This window comes from Schistocerca piceifrons, chromosome 7, assembly GCF_021461385.2.
Source record: "Schistocerca piceifrons isolate TAMUIC-IGC-003096 chromosome 7, iqSchPice1.1, whole genome shotgun sequence".
NCBI classification, from domain to species: domain Eukaryota; kingdom Metazoa; phylum Arthropoda; class Insecta; order Orthoptera; family Acrididae; genus Schistocerca; species Schistocerca piceifrons.
The window spans coordinates 316787333-316801615 of NC_060144.1; the positions used below are offsets into that span (position 1 = coordinate 316787333).

Sequence of the window (14283 nt, forward strand, 5' to 3'; positions counted from 1 at the left end):
AATGAATTCACGGTGTTCTTATTTCAATTTCCAGGAGTGTATGTGAATCAGAATACAAACATATATTTAGTGGGGAATACTGCAGTGTGTTGGCATACCACTGTTGACTATTAAGAGTTATGAAACATGGAATCACGTTTTCTCCACAGATGACATAAATCACTTACACAGTCAAGGTACGATAGTAAACTTGCTTTCTGACACTGGCAAAACTGGATGAGAGGTTGCTACTGCACAAAATTTCCGATCAAAGTAGGTTTCCTACCAGCTAGAAGTTGCATACTAAACTTTATAAGACACATGAACTACAATCTAAACACAAGTCTGTTGCTAGCTAAAGTGAATCACTCATAAAACAAGATACCAAATCAGAGTCTGGTTGAAATAGTTACTAATGTAACTGAGTCCAAATAAATGTCGACATTACTGAGACACAAGCAAATTGCAGATCCGCGTTGTTTCTTCACTTCTGGAGGTGGATATTCTACAGAGGTTCAGCCCACCGTAGGGGGAAGTGGTACTTCCAGTGGTGAGGGTGCACTTCTGGTATCAAAGACAGCTCCAGCTGCTCTGATGTACTCTCTGAATTCTGTGATTCTGGCTGGGATACCAAATTGTCATCTCTGGTTGTCAAGTGGATTACATTAACAAACTTTCAGCTATTTTCATACAGTTTTGATGGTAAACACTGTTTGGTGATAATATGCCTCGGATGCTTTTTCAATTCTGGGCAATTTGAAAAACATAGTGGCAGTTTGCTAGTAACTACTAACATGCTCTGTTCGGTATTTCGGTCGAAAGTGAAAAATGGTAACTATCAAGTCTTTCTATTTTCCTCATATTTTCATTCCTTTCCTGAAGTTTGGTCTCATGCAAATTTGGCTAGCCTTTTCAGAGCCATAGTTTCACGCCAGATCTTCAGAGTAAAAAACCAGAGTATTCAACAAAATACCTATGGAATTCTTCTGAATAAAAGGTGACTTAAATGAAATTAATTTCTTTGTAGGTGTGTACTCCCAGACTTACTAGCCTGCTGGAAATCAGTTAAATTTCTTCAACTGCAAGAGTATAATGTGAGACACGAGGAGAGTTTTCAAGCATTCCGTTCACTCGGGGAGCTCAGCAGACTGAATTGGCTAGAGATACAGTGTGTGAAAGAGTGCCCAGAAGGAGCTATTGGGGAGGCATTTAGGTAATGTTGCTTATGTGTTTGTATGTTGTTGTTTGTTATTTATGCACAGTAATCTACACAGATATTTTCTGTAAATTGTTACTTTTCTTGGTATGAAGAAACAAGTAATATTTGTTGCAATGTTAAAATTTTTTATTTCCCAATGACATGTTTCACCTTTCTTTAGGCATCTTCAGATTGGCATATGAAGAATTGAAAAATGTTATAACAGTGATGTGATCCCATGTAGTGAGATTTGATTATCAAGAAAATATTAAAGAACTTGACTGATATTTTGTAGGAATTGTACATGGGATACCGTGCATAAAGTATCCTAGCAGGAAAATGCCTCTTGTCAAAGCCTTAAAGTATTGTACAATGTCCTATAGAAGAGTTATAAGAGAAGATAACTGTAAGGTATTTTTAGAAAATATGTAACGTACTTTGTCCCTAAATCGACAATTCACAGTAGAAATAAGAAATTACCTTATGGCAGCATGCCGCGCAGTTCTGTGCAACCAAATGGGATCATGCCTATAGCAAATCCTTACATCGTAAACATGCCAGAGGTGTATTGCATATTCTGGCTGTACACATCACTCTGGATATGAAAACATACAAGACCACTAAGACTAGCCCACACAGCTCTCGGCAGGTGGTGCCTGCAGGATGTGAGCTATGATACTGTTCAGTTGCCACATCTTGTCATAACAACAGCCTATAACAGTCATTATAAATTACTGGTGTTCTAAAAATTGCTGATAAAATGCTTACATTAATATCCAGAATAATCAGGGTTAGTAAAAATTAAAAACTAAAGTATATAAACAATACAGTGCTATAATGGGAAAGCATAAAAGTACATAGGGTAGCTCCGAATACCAATTTTGATTAACCCAAGTAGTATTACAGCTAACATTGTGCATACCCAACTCTTCCTAAAACCAGAATCTATGCCCCTCCCAACTCCCTCTGATGTACAAGATCATGCCATGCTAGTTACCTGTCACTACTGAAGAACAGTGTCAATGTTATGTCTGGATGCGAAGCAAGTGCAGCACGTAAGTCATGAAATACACTTTAATGGGATCCTGGTAAATGCAAATGCAAACACAAAACATAATACGTAGTCACACCAACGTTAAACACTGTCATTGGTAATTAGATGGTCTCTTTTTAAAAACAGAAGTCCGTCAGTGCAAAAGCTGATAGCAAGAATCAGTATTGAAAATCCCACTTCCAGGGAATAATGAACCTTCTTGTTGAAAATGTAGAGTTACAGCGGTGCAAGAGCACATCCAAATGCCACAATGTGTGTAGAATATAGACCACACAATGAGTGAAAAAGTAAAAGTAAAAATCAGTAAACATTAAAAAGATAACCTCCTGAAATGTGTAGTAGGTGGCATGATTCAATTACAAAGCATCCAGGGCTTAGTTATTAACATTAAACAATGATCTCATAGTGTCACAATACGCTCAGTACCTTCCAGTCACCTGATCATTTAGGAGCTGCCTGTCTGTTTTGGCGTTTGTGTTTATCGATTTCCTTTTCTTCCGTAATGTTAAGCATCTTTTTCCTTTTTGAGTGTAATAGAGGAACACTGTCGTAACTTACAGCCTGCGGGCGACATCTGCCAAGATCTATGTGCACTAGTCTTAGGGCCTTGTATGTTTTCATATTCAGTATGGTGTGTGCAGCCAGAATATGCACTACACCTCCAGCATCTTCATGATGTAAAGATTTACTGTAGACCTGCTCCCATTTGGTAATTAAAACTTCCGGGCTAAGAGGCCGTGGTCCAATAGTAGAAATACTTTTCCCTGACGTTTCGTTGCCAGCTGCGGGCAACATCATCTGAGGTGAGTCTACGACTGGCTGCTAGGCCGTGGAGGTCCTGTTTATATAGAGCGCGTAGAGGGCGCCACCACTCGTCACGTGTTGTCAACACTAAAACTATCTCTGGCTGGCGTCATTACTCTCGATCGAAGGTAATCGATTGTCACATCTTTGGTACAGAGTTGATCGCCATATCTTATCCAGCTTCAAGCCTTCTTCTTTCCTGTTAAAATTATTGTGGTGTTTAAAAATCTCTACAGCCTCTCTATACATACGTGCATAATAATGCAATGTCTTAGCTAGCACGCTCGTCTCACTAAATTTTATTTCATGGTCACTCGTTTCAAAAACATGTTCCGCTACAGACGATTTGTCCGTGTGTCCCAGTCGACAGTTCCTTTTATGTTCAGTTAGGCGAGTATTGATACTTCTTTTTGTGGTTCCAATGTAAACCTTCCCACAACTACACGGAATCTTATAGACACCAGGAGTAGCTAGAGGGTGTCGTGCATCTTTCGCCGATCTTAAGCATTCACTAATCCTCTTGGTGGATCTGAAGATTGTTTCAACTCTGAACTTGGCCAGCACTTTCCCGATACGGTCCGTAATATTGTGGATGAATGGAAGAAAAACTTTCCCCACCGATGGTGGTTGTTGTTGCACGTTTTCGGACATTTTTCTTCTGGGATGGAGTGCTCTATCTATCTCCTTGTCAGCGTACCCATTTTTCTGGAAAGCGGTTCGCAAGTGGTTTAGTTCCTCTTGCAAATAAGCTGGCTCACAGATTTTATTAGCCCTGTCCACCAGTGTCTTGATGATTCCTCTCTTCTGCCTGGGATGATGGTTTGAATGCTTATGAAGATAACGATCGGTATGCGTATCTTTTCTGTAGACTTTGTGACCCAGAGTCCCATCTGCTCTTTTAATTACTGAGACGTCCAAAAAATTTATCTGTCCATTACTTTCTGTCTCCATAGTGAATTGTATTTTTGAATTGATGCTATTCAAATGCTTCAAAAAACGGTTCAGTTCTTCTTCACCGTGATTCCATATGACAAAAGTGTCGTCCACATACCAATACCACTTCAAAGGCCTTTTTCTGGCTGACTGCAGTGCTTGCTGTTCAAAAAATTCCATAAAAATATTAGCAACGGCTGGACTTAGAGGGCTACCCATTGCCACTCCATTAATTTGTTCATAGAACTCATAATTATACTGAAAATAAGTCGTGGAAAGGCAATGTCTAAACAAAGCTACTATATCAGTCGGAAATATGTCAACGAAGCTCTTGCTTGCATATCTGACATATTTCCGACTGATATAGTAGCTTTGTTTAGACATTACCTTTCCACGACTTCAGTATAATTATGAGTTCTATGAACAAATTAATGGAGTGGCAATGGGTAGCCCTCTAAGTCCAGCCGTTGCTAATATTTTTATGGAATTTTTTGAACAGCAAGCACTGCAGTCAGCCAGAAAAAGGCCTTTGAAGTGGTATTGGTATGTGGACGACACTTTTGTCATATGGAATCACGGTGAAGAAGAACTGAACCGTTTTTTGAAGCATTTGAATAGCATCAATTCAAAAATACAATTCACTACGGAGACAGAAAGTAATGGACAGATAAATTTTTTGGACGTCTCAGTAATTAAACGAGCAGATGGGACTCTGGGTCACAAAGTCTATAGAAAAGATACGCATACCGATCGTTATCTTCATAAGCATTCAAACCATCATCCCAGGCTGAAGAGAGGCATCATCAAGACACTGGTGGACAGGGCTAATAAAATCTGTGAGCCAGCTTATTTGCAAGAGGAACTAAACCACTTGCGAACCGCTTTCCAGAAAAATGGGTACGCTGACAAGGAGATAGATAGAGCACTCCATCCCAGAAGAAAAATGTCCGAAAACGTGCAACAACAACCACCATCGGTGGGGAAAGTTTTTCTTCCATTCATCCACAATATTACGGCCGTATCGGGAAAGTGCTGGCCAAGTTCAGAGTTGAAACAATCTTCAGATCCACCAAGAAGATTAGTGAATGCTTAAGATCGGCGAAAGATGCACGACACCCTCTAGCTACTCCTGGTGTCTATAAGATTCCGTGTAGTTGTGGGAAGGTTTACATTGGAACCACAAAAAGAAGTATCAATACTCACCTAACTGAACATAAAAGGAACTGTCGACTGGGACACACGGACAAATCGGCTGTAGCGGAACATGTTTTTGAAACGAGTGACCATGAAATAAAATTTAGTGAGACGAGCATGCTAGCTAAGACATCGCATTATTATGCACGTATGTATAGAGAGGCTGTAGAGATTTTTAAACACCACAATAATTTTAACAGGAAAGAAGAAGGCTTGAAGCTAGATAAGATATGGCGATCGACTCTGTACCAAAGATGTGACAATCGATTACCTTCGATCGAGAGTAATGATGCCAGCCAGAGATAGTTTTAGTGTTGACAACACGTGACGAGTGGTGGTGCCCTCTACGCGCTCTATATAAACAGGACCTCCATGGCCTAGCAGCCAGTCGTAGACTCACCTCAGATGATGTTGCCCGCAGCTGTCAGGGAAAAGTATTTCTACTATTGGACCACGGCCTCTTAGCCCGGAAGTTTTAATTACTGAAGACGCCGGCCGTGAAAGCCTACACGCTATGATTGATCCCATTTGGTTTGCATTGGTCTGCATCACATGCCATAATAAGGTAATCTGCTGCTTCCTTTTTATTTTTATTGTGGGTTGTCAGTTTAGGAAAAAAGCAGTTACATATTTTTTAAAAATTCCTTTTGGTCATATTCTGTTTTATTCTATTTTATAGTGCATCAGACAGTATTTTTAAAGCTTTGACAAAGGGCATTTACCTCCTGGGATAGACTCGCATTTGGAAGGACGATGGTTCAAACTCACGTCCGGCCATCCTGATTTAGCTTTTCCGTAATTTTGCTGAATCATATCAGGTAAATGCCAGGATGGTTCCTTTGATAGGGCATGGCTGATTTCCCTTCCCATCTATCCCTAATCTTAGCTAGTACATCTCTAGGGACCTCATTGTCAATGGGACATTAAACACTAATCTCCTCGTCCTCCTCCTGCTGCGATATTTTAAGTGTTGCATCCCATGTACCCATCCCTACCAAATATCAGTAAGTTCTTTTATATTTTCTTGTTAATCCAATCTCACTAAACAGGGTCCAGCAACTATTATGAAATTCTGTATTTCTTCCATAGGCCAAACTGAAGATCCCTAAATAAAGCTGAAATGCTTCATTGGAATACAAAAAAAAATTTTGACATTGCAAACAAGATTTTTTGTTTCTTCATATCATACCCACTGGTTGCTGTACCAACTCTGTTATGAACTGGAAAATGTTTTACTTTTCATGTTATTATTATTCTATGTTAGAATTACTTTTTATTGTTTATCACATGCAACAACTGTATGTGTTAACAGAAATACAGTATCCATCTTTTAGTTGCTGTCCTTCTGGCATTACGGTAGCTGTCATCTCCCTTCACTTATAAGGAACATTTTCCTCCCAGTTTATTACCCCTTTTTTTCTCCTGCCTTTGATTTCCAAAGAAATGAACCTATATTTACATATATTGTAGATTATCATATGCAACTGCTCCATATTTGTGTTAGAACCTGTCACCAACAACTCCTATTTGGGAGGGAATCTGTTAAATATGTAACCCTCACTTTATTACCAGGTATGGAGGTCTTTCACAACTGCAGCATGTTGACTTGTCAAACAGCTGGGCATTAGATGATATTGGTCTAATTTCCTTGATTCATGGATGCCCACAAGTACGATGGCTTCGGCTGTTTGGTTGTTATGGGCTAACAGATGAAGCATTCAAGGACATTTACAAACTTGTGCATTTGAAAAGGTCAGTGGAAAAGATATTGTTCTACATTACAGTTTAACCTGATTGTGTTGAGTAGTTATGTATAAATAGATAGTTGTATAAAGGAAAATTCATTTGAGAATTGCTGGCCAAGACTTACCTATTGGAGGCAAAACATGTAGTACTGCCAATAGATACATACAAAAGGAAAAGTGATGTATGACCTAGCTTTTAGAAATAATAGTTCCTTCTGTGAGGAGAAGAGAAGAATAGGTTGGGGAAAGTTGAAAGGAAGGGCAGCTCACTCCAGTGTCAAGATGAGTAGGCCCCATCTGTAGTAAGGACAAAGGTAGATAAAGATGAAGGGGAAGTCGTCAGAGACCAAGAAGTCAGAGATAGTATGTTCGCAAGCACTGGTTGGTTGGTTGGTTGAGTGATTCAGGTTGGTTGGTTGGTTGGTTTGGGGAAGGAGGCCAGACAGCGTGGTCATCGGTCTCATCGGATTAGGGAAGGATGGGGAAGGAAGTCGGCCATGCCCTTTCAGAGGAACCATCCCGGCATTTGCCTGGAGTGATTTAGGGAAATCACGGAAAACCTAAATCAGGATGGCCGGACGCGGGATTGAACCGTTGTCCTCCCGAATGCGAGTCCAGTGCCTAACCACTGCGCCACCTCGCTCAGTGAGTGATTCAGGCCGAGGGGATCAAACAGCAAGGTCATTGGTTGCATTGGATTAGCAAAGAATGGGGAAGGAAGTCAGCTGTGCCCTTTCAAAGGAACCATCCCTGCATTTTCCAGAAATGATTTAGGGAAATCACAGAAAATCTAAATGAGGATGGCTGGACACAAGTTTGAACAGCCATCCTCCCGAACATGAGTCCAGTGCTAACCACCTCTGTTTTGCAAACAGTGTGCTAGCTTCTGTGCAGAGATTATAAGGTGAGAATGAGAAGTAAGTATAGAGTAAGGGCAAGAGAGATGTTAGAGCAATTAAGAATTGGGACAGGAAAAAGTGATAAAATAGTAAATGACTGTACTCAAGTATCATCAGCTTCTGAAGTGCACTGATGCTGATGGTCTATCGAAATGTATTCCACATAGTGATTACAGTGCTGATTGATATTTAATGGTAGGTGTGACTAATCTGTCACTCATGGAACTACTATTAAACTGAGGTACAGTTACGTCCATGTCAACTGTATCCTGCCACCTTTTACATTTCCAGTAAATTTCAATCTCATTATTGTAGTATTTCTTCTACCATCCCCTTCTCGCTTCCTGATGGTCAGCCAGGAAAAACTATTTCTCACTTTCACTCTTTATGGATCATTCTTTCGCAGTCACTGTGTTCATTCTTGTGACTTACTTACCATTTGTGGACCACTCGAAACAGAATTCTCAGCACTGCAAATCGTGATACAGTTATCAATTTCTGTTGTTACTAACCCCAAACTAACTTTTCCAATTTTTAAATCATTTTTCTTTCCTAGACCTGAGACAAATGTTTTGGCACCTCTAGAGCATATAGTGTCACCTGGAATCATGGATGTCACCGCACCTTGTGATTTGCACATCCTGGCCGGTCGACACATACCTGGTGGTGAATGGTTAACAGTGGCAGGTTTGGAAATCTCTGTGCTGAATGTGATAGTGGATACTGGCCTCACAGCAGTCTCCCCCCCCCCCCCCCCCCCCCCCTGTGCCTTAAAAATAGGTATGAGCTATAGGAGTTAATCTTCATGAAAGGTTCAAACAAGTGCAGAGGGTGGGATTTGTCAATGGGAGCTCAGCATAGGGAAATACCTGGCAGGTCAGGAAAGAAGGCCATTGTCATTGTCCACTCTGTTTGCTTACTATGGGTCACGTCTGAGGTGTGATGTTGCAATGTCGGCAGCAGTAGAGTGCATATGGTGCACCCATCTGCTAATCATGCCTCATGTTGTTACGAATGATGCCTGCCTCCTCGATTCAGAGACCATTCTCAGGTCGTACAAGTGGCTGTCTGCTTTGTAAAGACAAGCAGTCTCACTCGCAGTGTGGAAACAGAACTACTGTTCTGCAACATCATTCCCAGAATTGATCTTTGTCCTCTGGTTTGGAGCCAAGTGAAAGGGTTAAACCAGGGACGCAGATGATTTTGACAGTCTGTGATGCAGCTTCTTCAACCTCTGCTGTTTGATGGAGAACTGTAGTACCTGCCTTAGTAGAACAGACATGGACTACATGCAGAAAATGGCTTCAAGGCTAGTGGAGTAAACATGTGATTTTTTTTAAGATAGAGGCTTGATTTCAGACATGGAAGAATATTTTCCCCAATTAATTGAAAAGAATATCAGTCATCGTGATATGGCAAAGAAGGAAACTCTTAATATACTACTGTGGTTGTAATTAAACTGGCGGTGTTCTGAGTGCTGCAGTGTAGCTTGTATACACTACAGGATGCTGAAACATTGTAGGTATGTTCATTAATTGATGTATTTGCTGGAGAAAAAAGGTTCCATTCACATTCACTGCCACTAGCTGAAAATATGCCACTGTAAGCAGTCAACATGTGATGTGGGTGGGGGACGGGGGGGGGGGGGGGGGGGGGGGGGGGAATGATCAAGCACATGATAACAGTGGCTCTGGCACTTTTATTAGGATATGGTCACAAACTAAAACGTGTGTCCAATGTGGTCTCTCGACTGAGCGATATCCTGCGTCCGTATCACAGCATGATCAACATTTTCTCACAGCATATCCGGTGTAAGCAGAGCAATATGTTGTCATATTCTGTTCTTCAGTTACATCCCTGATAGTCACAGTCTTTCAGATATACCCACAATCATAAGTAACATGACTTTAGGTTGGGTGATCTGGAAGGCCACACATCTTGAAATTGTCTGGAAATGATGAAGTCGTTGCTGAAGGTCTCTCAAAGCAAATCTTTCATCTAACAAGCGACATGTGGTGTTGCCCAATGTTGCTTGAAAATAATGGTGTGGACACAGATGTATTCTTGCAAAACTGGAATCACGTGTCTCACAAGGTGATCCTTATAATGTACAGATGTCACTGGACATCTAACATGTCTGTAAAGTGCCATCTCCTAAAAGAAAAACCGACTGTGAATGAAGGAGCTTGTGAAACCTCACAACACAGTCACATAAGCTGAGTGAGTGTATGTTCCTGCACAATATGTTGTGGAGCAGAACCCCATATATGACAGTTCTGTGTATTTGTGGCACCATGTAGAGTAAAATGTGCCTCTTGTGTCCAAAGAATATTCCCAGGCCACATATCATCATGCATGCTAAAAAATGAAGGGAAAAGTCAATATGTTGTAGCCTATTGTGGTTCTTCGTTTGGTGCCCATTCTGAATCTTGCAGGAATACCAGTGTAAAATGCACCACAAAATCTTCTGAACAGTTTACCGAGGGAGAGAGAATTCTCATACCATAGCCTAAGCACTGCCTGCAGAATTTGAGGCATGTTCTGCTTGAATGGCTGTAGCTACAGCAAGTGCATCAACTGCCATGGTAATGGGCCATCTCCCTCTCCCTGTTGCACCACCTAACTCACCTGTTTCTTAATATTTCTTGATTACATTCTTTAGCAATTTATTGACATAGTACCTCTTCACAGCTGTTTCTGTCACCAATATTCCCGCAATGAAGCACTGCTATTTCTGTTATTGTGATAAAACAACTTTACCAGCAGTGCACTGTCTTTCTTCTCAAAAGCCATTACATTTCATACAGAGAAATTCAACTTTCTTAACCCTCTACACCAACAGTCACTTCATGAAAGAAATCAGCATGAATCACCAAATGACAAACAGCACACTGACATCAATACAGGAAACATATGACATTACGACTGAGTACCATATTTTCACCTGACAGCAGAAAGTGAAACTATTATTTTTTTCAGCATACTCTGTGAGTGGACCAGTTAATGAACGTACCTACATTATTCCAGCATCCTGTGATGTATACAGCCTGCACTGCAGCACTTGGAGCACTGTCACTTTCAGCATAACCGCCCAGTATTAGTCGGCTGCTACAGCATCTATGGGAAGATACCAGAACTATTCTTGCCTGGTAACAATGTCCGCATTCTGTTAGGGACAGAAACCTGTCTGAAACCAGATGTTAATAGCAACAAAATTCTGATTGAGAAGTATTTTGCAAGGAAAAGTTGAATGCTGGTGTAGAGGTAAGTTTGTAGCTATTAATAATATATCTAGTGAGCTTAGTACAGATACAAAGTGCCGTAATTTGGATAAAGATAAATTTTAGAAGGTAGATAAAACATCATTGTCTGATGCTCAGGAACAGTAGTGTCAGAAACTTGGAAATATTTCTTATAAATTTGCTGGTCATCTTGGAGATTTCAATTTACTACCTAAACACTGGAAAAGTCAAGTGACTAACAGAGTTAGTAATGACAGAGAATCATGTGACATTGTTCTAAAAGCCTTATCCAAATATTGCCTCAAGCAGCTTGTCAGAGAAATGGCTCGCAAAAACCCGAACTTTTTGACTCATTTAGTGTAGAACAGGGAATCAGTGATCATAGGGCCATTACAGAATCATTGAATATAGCTGTAAATACGAATGTAAAGAAAGCAGGAAGATATTTCTGCTTGGCAAGTGCAACAAGAAACAGATTTCAAATTTCCGGGGTGATCAAAATGAGAATTTCATCTCCAGGTTTGACAATGTTGAGCATCAGTGGACAAAGTCTAAGAGTGTTGTACAATACACTTTATACAGATATGTTTTGAGTTGTGAAGAATGTAAAGCCGCACTGTGGTTTGACTGCCTTGTTAGAAAATTGCGATGTAAGCAAAGAGGTTCACTGCAAATTCAAACACAGCCAAAGCCTTACAGACAAACAAAAACTAAATACAGCCAAATTAGCTTAAGGAGAGTGATGTGTGAAGCTTTCATAAATTCAAAAGGGAAATGATACCTACCAACATAACAGAAAGTCCTAAGAACATTGGGTTTTATGTTGACCAGTAATGGATCGAAGCCATCTATCCAGACATTGTGACCATAATGGCATTAAAGCAGGGGATGACGCAGAGAAGGCCAAAATAGTAAATATCATTTTCCAAAACTGTTTCACTGAGAAAGAGCACTCTGTAGTTCCTTCTTTAAATTGTTGCATGAACTTCAAAACAACAGACATTGAAATAAGTGACTATTGGATAAAAAAGCAACTGAAATCACTCAACAGAGGAGAGGCCACTGGACCTAATAGGATACCAGTATGATTCTACACAGAGTATACAAATGAATTAGCTTGTCTTCTAGCAGCAGTGCACCACAGATCACTCTAGGAGTGAAGTGTTCCTGATGATTGGAAAAAGGTGCACTACATTCCTTTTTTGAACATAGCCTCTCAAACAGATGCACAAAACTATGGGCCAAAATCTCTTACATGAGTATGTTGTAGAATTTTGAAACATGTTTTATGCTTGTGCATTATGACATTCTGGAGACCAAGAATTTCCTCTGTAGGAAACCACGTGGGTTTCAGAAACAACAGTCAAGTCAAACACAGCCTGCTCTATTCATCTGCAAGCCCCAGAAAGTAGAAGGTATCAGTGTTCAGATTCATGCCACATGCCTTGACTTCTGGAAGGCATTTGATAAAGTTCCACATTGCTGCCTAATGAACGAAATACGAGTGTACAAAATATCAGAGTACATGTATGATTCAATTGAAGAGTTTCTAGCAAACAGGACATGGCTTTTAATTTTGAACAGAGAGAAATCTTCGAAGGGAAAGTAACTTCTGCCGTACCTAATGGGAATGTTACAGGACCAATACTTTTCACATATATACAGTATAAATGATCTAGTGGATAACATCAGAAGTTTCTTGAGGGTTTTCATAGATGATGCTGTTGTGTACAGAGAGGTCACAACATTACAAAACTGTAGCAAAATGCAGGAAGACCTGCATATGATCGACACTTGGTGCAGGGATTGGTAATTGACCCTCAACATAAGAAATGTAATGTGTTGGGCATAAATAGATGGAAGACCCATTATTTTTTAGATTACACAATTTGTAGACTACCACTGTAAGCTGTCACATCCATAAAATATCATGAGCATGCATATGGAGCAATTTGAAATGGAATGACCACATAAAACTGATCACAGCTAAGGTATAGGCCATACATATTCATTGGAAGAACCCTCAGGCAATGTAGCCTACTCACAAAGGAGATAGCCTACAAAAACTTCATTTGACATATGGTATGTGATCAAAAGTATCTGGACACCTGGGTGAAAATGACTTACAAGTTCGTGGCACATCCATTGATAATGCTGGAATTCAGTATGGTGTCAGCCCACTCTTAGCTTTGATGACAGCTTCCACTCTTGCAGGCAGATGTTCAATCAGGTGCTGGAAGGTTTCTTGGGGAATGGCAAGCCATTCTTCTTGGAGTGCTGCCCTGAGGAGAGGTATCGATGTCAGTCGGTGAGGTCTGGCACGAAGTCGACATTTCAAAACATCCCAAAGATGTTCTATAGGATTCAGGTCAGGACTCTGTGCAGGCCAGTCCATTACAGAGATGTTATTGTTGTGTAACCACTCTGCCAGAGGCCGTGCAATATGAACAGGTGCTCAATCATGCTGAAAGATGCAATCACCATCTGCAAATTGATCTTTAGCAGTAGGAAGCAAGAAGTTGCTTAAAACATCAATGTAGGCCTGTGCTGTGAGAGTGCCACACAAAACAATGAGGGGTGCAAGCCCCCTCCATGAAAAACACGACCACACCATAACACCATCACCTCATACACTCTCTGGCAGATGACGTTCGTTGGGCATTCGTCATACCCACACCCTGCCTTCGGATCACCACATTGTGTACCGTGATTTGTCACTCCACACAACATTTTTACACTTTTCAATCGTCCAGTGTTTACCCTCTTTACACCAAGCGAGGCGTATTTGGCATTTACCGGCATGATGTGTGGCTTATGAGCAGCCACTCGACCATGAAATCCGTTTTCTCACCTCCCACCTAAATGTCATAGTACTTGCAGCGGATCCTTATGCAGATTCGAATCCCTATGTAATGATCTGGATAGATGTTTGTCTATCACACATGATGGCCCTCTTCAACTGTCGGCAGTCTCTGTCAGTCATCAAACAAGGTCAGCCTCTACGCTTTTGTGCAGTACGTGTCCCTTCACGTTACCACTTCACTATCACATCAGAAGCAGTGGACCTAGGGATGTTTATAAGAGTGTGGAAATATCACATACAGACATATGACACAAGTGACACCCAATCACCTGACGACATTTGAAGTCCATGAGCTCCACGGAGTGCCCCATTCTGCTCCCTCATGATGTCTAATGACTACTGAAGTCGCTGATATGGAGTACCTGGCAGTAG

General features: G+C 40.7%; 1 protein-coding gene across 1 annotated transcript in view; it reads left to right on the forward strand.

Moving 5' to 3' along the window:
• Nucleotides 1-14283, forward strand: part of LOC124804670 — a 221407-nt gene that overhangs the window by 148920 nt on the left and 58204 nt on the right. Inside the window, exons 8-9 of the mRNA XM_047264912.1 lie at nt 1007-1192; nt 6735-6914. Coding sequence (XP_047120868.1) covers nt 1007-1192; nt 6735-6914 — 366 coding nt within the window. The remainder of the gene's footprint in view (nt 1-1006; nt 1193-6734; nt 6915-14283) is intronic.